The 10,961-nt window shown below is 40.3% G+C and overlaps 2 protein-coding genes across 3 annotated transcripts; one reads left to right on the top strand and one right to left on the bottom strand.

The window, feature by feature from the left end:
- Positions 1-670: 670 nt before the first annotated feature.
- tmem126a (transmembrane protein 126A) lies at positions 671-1,593 on the bottom strand. The gene has a single exon (XM_042418454.1). It carries the CDS (start codon positions 1,407-1,409, stop codon positions 783-785), a length of 627 nt encoding a protein of 208 aa, XP_042274388.1. The 5' UTR covers positions 1,410-1,593; the 3' UTR covers positions 671-782.
- Positions 1,594-3,817: 2,224 nt separating this feature from the next.
- Positions 3,818-10,925, top strand: clk4a (CDC-like kinase 4a). 2 transcript variants are annotated; one of them, XM_042418449.1, is made up of 13 exons: positions 3,818-3,964; positions 5,064-5,224; positions 6,441-6,690; positions 7,356-7,452; positions 7,772-7,838; positions 7,980-8,096; positions 8,217-8,383; positions 8,495-8,589; positions 8,697-8,826; positions 8,921-9,003; positions 9,097-9,176; positions 9,387-9,477; positions 10,173-10,925. In XM_042418449.1, exons 2-13 carry the CDS (start codon positions 5,064-5,066, stop codon positions 10,356-10,358), a joined length of 1,524 nt encoding a protein of 507 aa, XP_042274383.1. In that variant the 5' UTR covers positions 3,818-3,964; the 3' UTR covers positions 10,359-10,925. The 2 variants fall into 2 exon arrangements, with proteins under 2 accessions (XP_042274383.1, XP_042274384.1); XM_042418450.1 differs by lacking the exons at positions 3,818-3,964; positions 5,064-5,224; positions 7,356-7,452 and having other exon boundaries at positions 6,673-6,690.
- Positions 10,926-10,961: the final 36 nt, after the last annotated feature.

Raw genomic sequence — 10,961 nt, 5'->3', positions numbered from 1 at the left:
AAGATGATGACGGACATATCCTGACATTTTATTGATCTGCAAGCATCTAATTTCATTTGCATGTTGAAATTTTTCAACTGTTTGCGTGAATAGCAAAATGTCTAAGTGGATTGGCTGTTTACCAAACAAAGATAAATTCATTAGAATGATCCTAAGAGCCCATTGCAACCTCATGTTAAACGATATCTTAAACAGGGATGCAATCTTTTCAATTAATCAATTAATCAGCTGTAACAACTTGCCACAAAGTAGTGAAAAATGCCAGTCACAATTTCCCAGAACCCAGGGTGATGGCTTCATAGTTGTTTCTTTTGTCCAACCATCTAAAATCAAAAGATGTCAGATTTAAAATGTAAAAAACAGAGGAAAGCAGTAAATCCTCACATTTCAGATGCTGGAACAAGCCCATCTTTTGCTTGATTTTGCTTTGATTATTAAAATTGTTGCTGATTATTTTTTTCTGAGGATGACCAATAGATTTTCCAAATAATCATTTCAGCTATTTTAAACTACTTATATTGTTTAAGTGTATGCAAAAAGTGAACAACAATAACAGTTTCATCTACATACTGATTCTCGTTAAAAATAATCATCTTCATGCACAAAAAGCAGTGGATTCATGCAGTTACTTCAATTTGAACTGTGACAATCTTTAAAAGAAAAAAAAACATACAATTATGTTTTAATCACAGACCCATTCCTTATGAAATGGTTTATTATTACATCATACAACTCACGCAACAAACCTGCAACAACGCAAAAGAACCAATTCATTTAGATGTTTATACATTTGAGTCTTCGAGTTCCTCTCCACCTGAGCCAAATGTGATCTGGGCCAGTTTTGTGTACGTTTCAAAGTTCCTGGAGCTCAGGTAGGTCCCGAAAAAGGCCTGGAGCACCAGGACTGCCCTCATTCTCCTCATGATCGGTCTGGAGAGGTCCACACAGTGCCGGAGGACATTACCCTTCTCTGGCATCGGTGCTGTGCTGTACCTGGAGGCGAGGCCGAAATTCACAGGTAAGGCCAGGAGGATGGGGTACACCCCACCGCCGACCACACCGACAAGTGCACCTCTTAGCAGGGCACAGGAGGGACAGTTGAGGTCGCCGGACAGGAGGGGGCTGGACACCGCTGCGTTGTACAGGGCAAATGTTGTGAGGAAGGGCAGCACGGCCATCGGCAGGCTGGAGGTGACCGCAGCCTGCGTGACGTTCAGGGTTCTGCGGTACAAGCTGTTGGCTACTAGTCCTGCAAGACCAGCGTTGCCACCCAGATACATGGGTCCATAGAGGAAGAGTTTCTGATCAATGTCAGGAAGTCTCTCGAAATTCTTCGCCAGCATTTCAGCAATTACTGCTCGTGTGAGCGTCTTTCCAGCGACGCCCTCCTTCAGGATATTTTCCGACATCTTCACAGTTTATGCACGACACCGACAATGTCAACTGTTTTGTATCTTAAACAATTCAATTGTCACATTTGGGTAAAGGTGGTGCAGTTTCTTAGGTTCAGGGCGCAGCCATGTCTTACCCACAATTCCGAGCGCAATTTTAACAAAGGGTTATTTTACCCTGAGTGAAATCTCTCAGGCAAGACACAGAACTTTATCGTATATATACAAGAATACAGTGCTCTCTCTCTCTCTCTCTCTCTCTCTCTCTCTCTCTCTCTCTCTCTCTCTCTCTCAATTCAATTCAAATAGCTTTATTGGCATGAACAAAAAAAACAAAACATGTTGCCAAAGCAGTTTACAAAGGATTCATATACGTATTAAATACACAGGTGTCACATGCAGGTTCTATATTACACTGATGCAGTACAATACAACTGATTGCAATACAATATAGTACAACACAGTTTTATAGAATTGGATACAGTTACTTAATATCTTATAAATATAGATTTTAAAGTGATTGTGAGTCCCTCAGGCTGTGGCAGGCAGATACATATTTAGCTGCTAGAGGAGCTGCTGTCCCTTCACCCAGGAGAACTGCCAGTTTCTCTGGAGTTAACATTTGGAGGTTTGGTATTTTCTTGGCTATTTCCCGGTAGCGGAAGTCGAGAACTTCTGACAGTGGAGGAGGAAGTGCATCTCTGTCTCTACCTCCCCTGTCGAGCAGTGACTGCATACACGCTCCTCTCTGTGCAGCCATGTCTGTCTATATCTTCCTGTTTCTACTGCCAGTTGGTTGTCACTGAGCCTGTATTTGGTCAGGATCCGTCTCTGCTTCGTATCTCTGACAGAGTGGAGATACTCAGCCTGTTTAGGGCCAAATAACAATTTAGTTTGCTTTGGGTTTTTGTTTAATTTCTCCAATGTTCTAAATATAGATCTTTTGATTGATTCATAATTAGTTTTATTCTGTTGTGTTGTTTTGAATCAGTGCTTTGAAAGGAAGTGTGTCTTTTGGGCTTGAATTTAGATGTGTCCAAAAATATTTCCTGTTTTTGTATATTTAACAGTAATGGGAAACATCCCAGTTCTGCTCTGCAGGCGTTATTTGGTGTTTTCCTTTGAACGTTTAGAGTTCTTCAGAAGAATTCGGTGTGGAGGGTCTCTATTGGGTGTTTGTCCCATGAGCCATGCTCCAATCTACTGAGCGGGCCCCGAACCTCACTTCCATATAAGGCTATGGGTAAAATCACATTATCAAATATTTTTGTCCAAATTCTAATTGGAATATTAATGTTGAATAATTTGTTTTTTACTGCATACGTTGCCCAGCATGCTTTTTCTTTGAGTGTGTTTATTGCCATATTGAAATTTCCTGATGCAGATATGTTCAAACCAAGGTAAGTATAATTTGTTGCGTGTTCAATAAGGGTCTTGTTCAGAGTAAAATGGTATTTGTTTTCAAGATTTTTTTTTTTTTTGAAAGATCATGATTTGGGTTTTCTTAACATTTACATCCAAGGCCCAGTTCTGGCAGTATTGTTCCAGGATGGTCAGGTTATGTTGAAGACCATCAGATATCCTGATATTTTCAGGTAAACCTGTTCATCAGTCGAGGTTCTGAATCTTAAAAGGTCCTAGTAGAAACAGGGTTCTCCACGCATCTTCCAACAAAAAGCAGCTGAATCAGGTGCTTCTCTGTTTGAGGACAGCAGACCACACTGATTAATTTGCAGCCTTTAATAGTGCAAACTTGTGCTCCAGTCCCTTCTGTTTTTTGAAGTCTGAAAAGGTCCTGCTATGGTCCCTTTTTCAGACAAATAGGAACAAAATTAATGTTTTAAGTCTGGTTGGGGTTTGGATACAATAGAGAATTTTGTGCAGATACAGTTTTCAACTAACATTTAAACATTATTGACAGCCTCAAACTTTCTCTCTTTCTTTCTTTCTTTATTAGGATCCCCATTACCACCAGCATAAGCACTGGCTATTCTTCCTGGGGTCCACCACTCATACAGCCATACATTCATACATATTATAACCACATAAACACAAACCAGCTCATCTTCTTGAATTAAAAATCAAGTGCATACAAGAGAAACTAAAATGTCATTCTTTCAAAAATCAGTCACAATTCATGGCAAACTTGATTTATTTTTCTTTCTCCATACAAATAAATAGTCATTCATAATAAACATAAATCTTTGCCTGATGACATTCTTAAATTATATATTTAACAAAAAAAAACCCTTAAAATGATTACACCATTGCTGTGTAAAACTATTTAGCCTCAGTCACACGTTGATGTTGCTACATGCAGCCTGAGCGAGCCTGAGAGGAAGTGTGCACCTGCCAGACTGAACCCAGGGCAACACCATTCGTACTGTCACGTGAGTGGGCGTTGTTATTGTGAGTTGCGTCATGGAATTTGTTTTAGAACGTTCTGTCGAATTCTAGAGAAGCTCGCCATCTTTGGAGACAACTGTCTAGAGATATTTCTCCGCCTTCTTTGTTCATATTTTTCATATAACTACTAAATTTAGTGTCGCGAACCCCGTAGCTGTTTAAGGAAGGTAAGACCAATTCTTGGTTCGCACCCCATTACCACTCTATTACGTTAACTACTGTTTAATGTAAGCTAACATTAGCCAATTAGCTTTCCCGAAATTCGACGTCTCGCCAACATGGCGACAGGCTAATTCACTTTAGCTAACTACGAGAATTTATTCTCTCGGATGTTGTAATCAGGCGAATTGGGATGCAGCTTTGTACTATGGTGGTCGGTCGGAATTTAACTACGAAACTGGTAACGTTAGTTAGAATAAGTAACGTAATAAGTTACGCTAGCAGACGTTAATAATATTGTTTCATAACAATAAACGCTCATGCGCTCGACGGGCCTTTGGTTCGAGATCAATCTAAAATTCGACGATCTCCTGCTTTATGTTTTCACATTCAGTTAGTTGACAAGTTATAATCATAAAACTGTTTCTAAGTACCATATGTATAGTGACAATTAACAAAATAGCAATACAATAATGGATGTTAAGTGGTGGTTGATGTCTGGCCGTGAAAGGCCTTTAACTTGTTGACGAAACGTCGACCATACGTCAACGTTTGTCTCAGTGTAACGTCCAAGTGTGCATGTGGTCCCCAGACATTTTTCAACCATTGTTTTTAAGTTAGCATTACGAAGAATAGATGAATAATTTTGATTCAAAGTATTTTGTTTTTTACAGTAGCTCCTAAAGGTATTTCATTGCATATTATCTATTTGTTTGCAGTCAGCTACGCAGTGTTGACTTGGTGAAAGAGTTGCAACCAATATTAACTTTCACTGGTTTATTTTGATGTTTATTACCTATTAGTATAAATGGTGCAGACCAGTTCTCGTGGCTGACTGATCACCTGATTTGATCATTTTAATTTTACAAAGGTGGCCTTAACAGTTATACAACTTCCTGTTTTAGCTGGCAGCAGACACATGTAATGCATAACAGCGTCTCTCTTGCCAGGGCTCTATTCAAAAACAATCACATTTGTATCGTTTTAATTGATCCCATAATAACAGTTATGGTAATTTTTTTAATATATGGATTTAATTTGTTTTAGTATTTGTCAGAATTTCAAGTTCCGTTTAAAGTTAAAAATTTGTTTGTCCATGTCTTCCAGATGCGCCACTCCAAGCGAATGCGCTCCCCAGGTGTCTGGCTGAATGAGTACAGCTGGGAAGAGAGAATGGAGCGTCGGAAGAGAAAGAAACGAGATTCACACAGCAGTGAAAGAGAAAATAAATCCAGAAGAACCCACCGTCACCAAAAGACCTATGAAGGGTAAATAACTATTTGTTTTTGGAATTATTTTGTCAAATTTAAAGACCAAGATTTTATTAGGTTTTCAGTTTAGGGAGGAACTACTTGCAAATCAGTTAAGAGTCTACATCCTATTAAACAGTATCGGACAAATCAACTTACACTGTTGTTTTTACTTTGAGAATTATTTGGCTTGTGCTGCTGTGCTTAGGTTAGTAAAGTTTATGGTATAAATCAGATAGACAGATAGGACTTCATGCATCCTTCTTCCCTTGTATGAATTTCAGTATCATCTTTTGTGATATGTGTTTTTTGCAATTCTAGCTTCTTGTGGGCATGAATGATAGCTCATGGAGTTACATTAGATGTTTCCAGATGTAATCTAATTTTAATTCTGTAGAGAGGCAGACTTCTTCCTGGATGACAACTGACACCACCAGGGTGCTAGGGCCCCAGGGATTTATTGGTCTTTTTTTATATGCTTAGATGACCTGCTGGGCGGGTGTCCTGGAGGTGATTGGAGATATACTGAGGGAACATAAAAACTTTGGCAAGCAAATATTGAAATGTTAATAACCAAGGCATATGTGCAGAACTGTTGGAAAGCAGTATGAGTTGTTATGTTAGGTGGAGACACATCAGCGTCTTTTCCCCTTTCTCTCCACGCATTTCATACTGGCAGAAATGTTCACTTCTGGCGTACAGAGATCTGCATGTGTAGAGTCACAGATCATATTACGCACCATCAGACTGAAAAGCTTTCAGAAACTTACAGTGTCTCACACTTCAACTCTGCCAATGTGGCCCTCTGTTAGGTTGCATGCATTTTAAGGAAATCCTACGTGGTTGCTAAGGAAACTGTATAAATGAAGCTGTATAAATGTTAAAATCACCCAAATGTGTGGCATTACATGTTGGCATTTGCATGGTCCTTAAGGTACTATTTATGCAGTGATAATCCCCAAATAAAATGCTTTCTGAACTGCAGCCTCTCATTGAACAGGAAGTTTGGTGTTAAGTGGCTCTAGATTAGTATGTTGCTAATTACAAATGTTACATAAAAAGGTTTAGGGTATAGAGTGTCAAGCAATAAGTGGACTATTAAGACCATCGTAGCCAGTCTTCATTTTAGAGCTTGATCACAGACAAGGAACTGTGCCGTTCATGACCTGGCCTAGTCTTTTGAGTCCTTGTTTTTGATCTACGTGTGTGCTTCTTTTTGTTTGTTTGACTGCAGGCACTTCCTGGAGACCCGCAGTTTGAACCAGAGGCTGGACTCTAGGGAAGGACAGACCCGGGACTGCAGTTTGGACATGGCCTGTGAGGACAACAGCCGCGATGCTACCTGCAGGGAAAGAGACCGTGACTGGCACCACTACAGCAAGTCTTCCGGGCGCAGTGGTCGGAGTGGTCGCAGCAGGCGAAGCAGCCGCAGGAACGGAGACAAAAGACGCAGACGTAGCCACTCTCGCCACAGGTCCTCCTCGGTATGGGAAACTCCTTCTCCCCTCTACCCCCTCTTCTGTCTATACCACCAAATCGAAAGGGTCATTATCACCGGTGTTTAGCCAATGCTTAACACCTATCTCTTTTTTTCTCTGTATCTCTGTGTGTGTCCTACTCTTCACTGTTAAGCATGATTTCCAGTAATGACAAGTAGGGGGACTTAGGGGCTCAGAAAAGTAAGGGATTGTGAGTGTTAATAGATTTGGAGGAGAAAAAGTGGACCCAGTATTAGTGCTGAAATCTTAGTGGGCTGTTATGGAACATGATAGTAAAGATTAAAGCTGTATTGGAAGAGTTGCAAAGAACTACATGTAGAAAGACTGTAATCACTCAAGTTGAGTTTTTTTTTCTGTACTACTCTGAGAAAGTCTCTCATCTGAAAATCTTGTTGCCATGTTTTTCTTCTGTAACACACACTATGTGGTGGCTGGCGCCCAATTTCTCTGATGGGGCTGAATTTGAATTTGCTGCTCCGTCCTTCCGTCCATTCGCCTGGCGGTGTTACTGAACGGGCCGAATCTATCCACCCCTACACCTCCCCCCCTTGGCCTGGTTGAATGAATGACGATGTCGCGTTGTGGTGGCCTGGTGCTGGCTGACTGATGGGTTATTGATGTGATGGCGGATTGCGGCGGTTCCGGTGCAGAGGAGGAGCCATCACCGCAGGAAAAGATCCAGGAGTGTTGAGGATGATGGCGAGGGTCACCTCATCTATCACAGTGGAGACATGCTGAGAGCGAGATGTATAGAATATATACCTTTTTTTTCTACTGTTGTTCACACTTTGTCTCTCTCACACTCTTGTTGTCTGGTTTTTATTTCCAAACATTAATTTAGAGGCAGAAGTATTTGGGCCAGTAGACTTAAATTTTTTTTTTTTTGGTTAGATATTTTTTGTCAGTTTAACATATTTAGCATTGAGTTGTATGCAAGTGTTCAGAAGCCTGTTATAGTAGTGTAGCTAAACAGAGCCAATGTAACATCAGGCAGTGAAGCAGCCAAAGGGCAGTGTTTCACTTTGTCAGTGCTGTGTTTCTAACTCCAACTTTCTATTTTCTGTAGATGAGATTGTGTGTACTCTAGGAGAGGGTGCCTTTGGGAAGGTCGTTGAATGCATTGATCACTCAAAGTAAGTTAAAACAAGAAAATATTACTTACAGCTCAATGTTTTGACTGAATGTTTTTCTTCAAGCTTGCTCTCCTCTCCCTCATTGTTTTCTTGATTTTTTTTTTTTCTTTCATATTTAATATTTACATTTGTGTGTTTCAGTGATGGAGCTCGAGTGGCTCTGAAGATAATTAAAAACATAGACCGCTACCGTGAGGCAGCTAAGTCAGAGGTAGAGGTGCTTCAACAGTTGAAAACCCTCGACTCTGATAGGAAATAGTAAGTAACTATATGTCACAGAAATCCGCTCACTTTGCTTGAAAAAAAACCAAACAAATTCTTAATTTTCCTCTACAAGATACTAAACTTTGCATTTCCTTTGCCTTTCCTCCTCATTAGTGCATGTGTGCACATGCTGGACTGGTTCGACTATCATGGCCACATTTGTATCGCCTTTGAGCTGCTTGGCCTCAGCACGTACGATTTCCTTAAGGAGAACAACTTCCAGCCTTTCCCCGTTGAACACATAAGGCACATGTCGTACCAGATCATCCGAGCTGTTCGATGTAAGTTACAGACACATGCGCACATAGAAGATAAAGTATGTTTTCAAAAAGCAGCTGGGCTCAAAATGCATGATTTGTTGTTGTGTTTTGTTTTGTTTTTTTTCTTTATAGTTCTGCATCAAAACAAGCTGACTCACACAGACCTGAAGCCTGAGAATATTCTCTTCATTGATTCAGACTACGACTTGGAGTACAACCTTAAAATGGTAAGATTCCTAATTTATCTAAATATTAAGTAGCAGCAAAAGTCAAAAACCTCTTTGTTTGTGTCAGCAGCTTTGTGAGTAGCATGATTGGTTTTTTTTATCCACAGAAACGGGATGAACGAACATTGAAGAACCCAGATGTGAAAATAGTGGACTTCGGTAATGCCACATATGAACATGAGCACCACACCTCTGTTGTGTCCACACGTCATTACCGTGCTCCCGAAGTCATCTTGGGTAAGCGGCTGTTTTTAAAAGCACTGCATCGAAGCTTTAAACAGATCCTTTAGTGGGGATAAGTTATTAATTAACTTAACATTGTCTCTTTCAGATCTCGGCTGGGATCATTCCTGTGATGTCTGGAGTGTAGGTTGTATCCTCATTGAGTACTACCTCGGATCAACTCTCTTCCAGGTACGCAGCAACAGAGAGCATGAGGAGAGTATTAATATTCTGATATATACCATAGCATTTGGGCAAGTTGGCTTATATTGTTTTCTCCTTCAGACACACGACAGTAAAGAGCACCTTGCCATGATGGAGAGAGTTCTGGGCCCCATTCCCACAAACCTCCTGCAGAAAACCAGGTAAGGACTCATTTACAGACCTGTTTATAACCAGTTTTCATTATCAGAAGAAGATTGATGGCAGAATCTGATGTAATTGGGCACCATTTATTATGATCTCCATAACATTTATGATGATCTCCATAACATAAGCAGCACAGGGAGTTAATTCAATGATTTTGACTGTTAATCAGAGTGAATTCTGCTAAACAGTTATTGTGTATTGTACAGGAAACAGCGGTATGTCCACCGGAGCAAGCTGGACTGGGATGTTCAAAGCTCTTCTGGGAGATATGTCAGGAAACACTGCAAACCACTCAAGGTAAGAAGAACACCTCTGGTTAAAGAAACAAACATTTTGGGAAATAATACCTGTTATCTATTATTATTATTATTATTATTATCATGTTTGTGCATTTGGCAGAAATGGTTGCTTTGACATGTAGTCTAGTTTAGCACTCAGAGTGAAAGCAGGGGGAAGCAGCTAACCTCAGGGGCTGAAAGTGATAAAATACTCTGTTCCAAAATGTTACAAAACTCTGTTTACATGCTGCATCATGTTAGTAACCACAGAGTTCATCAGTACATCATAGACATGACTCCTGAGTCCTGACATGCAGCAAGCGTTCACTGGTGCCCAGTCGTTGGCCACAAAACAAATCCAGTGTGTTAAATACACAAAATACATGCATGCAGTTGCAAGCTGCCTGAGCTGAGTTTGCTGTTTCGCCCCGCTTTGTGTTTGTGTTTAGCTTAGTTAAACTCACCCCAGGCAGGTCTGTATTTGAGAGGAATGAAAGTGATGAAATGAGATGAATAAATGCTTCTTACAGTCTTTATTAAAAACAACCTTTCAAAATCGAGCTTTACTAAACTGATACTTACTGCAGGACTCCTCTGTGTTGTTCATTTACATATTTGTTGTTGTAGTTCATACATTTCACATAGAACTACACTAGATTTTATCAACATTATAATAGACTGACTTATAATTGTGCCTCCTTGTTTCCCCATCAGCATTACATGATGTCTCAGGATGAAAACCACCACCAGCTGTTCGACCTCATAAAGAAGATGTTGGAGTATGACCCAGCTAAGCGTCTCAGTCTGGATCAGGCCCTCCGTCATCCCTTCTTCTCATGCTACCGCAAGAGCAGCAGAAAAAGCAGCAGAAGCAGCAGCAGCAGCAGCAAAAGAGACTGAGTCAACCTCTGACCTGTAACCTCGGTCCAGGCTCGGCTGTCACCAGGATGTTTATCATGGTGCTCGGTGCCAGCCTCTACTTCCTGACTCTCCAGGAGAGGTGAACCTTAACTGACTGTATCAGTCCACTGCCCTGCTCTGCTGTGTCCTGTCTTAAGCCAGTGTGTTTGTCCACAAATCCACAAGTCATGTTTTTTGTCTGTGAAATGTTTCGGAGTAATGAATCCTTCAACCGATTTCTATTTATTTGCCATTGTAATTTAAATTGTAGATTCTGAGCATTCTGGTAGAGCTGGGTTTTTTTTCTTTTAATTTATGATTTGTCCAATTTTGTCCATATTCTCTGTGCATTGTCAAGTAGCTGATGGGTAATGTAACAGACTGAGAAGTGCTTTACACTGCTTGTCTCACCAGTAATTTATTCAGAATTGTATTGTAAAAAGAAATGTCATTGCAGGCAGGAAACCCATGTACATAGTTCAGATATATCTTTTTTTTTCATTGACTTGTTGTGTAACTTTTGCAGTATCATGTACTTTTTTCTCAATAAAGGTGAACAGACATGAAGTTTGTCGACAGACGTTTGTGTTCTTTCATTTATAG

The sequence above is a fragment of the Thunnus maccoyii genome, chromosome 8 (assembly GCF_910596095.1).
Source record: "Thunnus maccoyii chromosome 8, fThuMac1.1, whole genome shotgun sequence".
In the NCBI taxonomy this organism is placed as follows: Eukaryota; Metazoa; Chordata; class Actinopteri; order Scombriformes; family Scombridae; genus Thunnus; species Thunnus maccoyii.
This window is presented reverse-complemented; position numbering and strand designations above follow the sequence as displayed.

Bases quoted from the DNA above. Each gene is read 5' to 3' on its own strand.
- clk4a (XM_042418449.1), top strand. From the start codon at position 5,064: ATGCGCCACTCCAAGCGAATGCGCTCCCCAGGTGTCTGGCTGAATGAG. The intron at 8,097-8,216 runs GTAAGTAACTAT...CCTCCTCATTAG, and splicing joins CTCGACTCTGATAGGAAATA to TGCATGTGTGCACATGCTGG. The intron at 8,827-8,920 runs GTAAGCGGCTGT...TGTCTCTTTCAG, and splicing joins TGCTCCCGAAGTCATCTTGG to ATCTCGGCTGGGATCATTCC.
- tmem126a (XM_042418454.1), bottom strand. From the start codon at position 1,409: ATGTCGGAAAATATCCTGAAGGAGGGCGTCGCTGGAAAGACGCTCACA.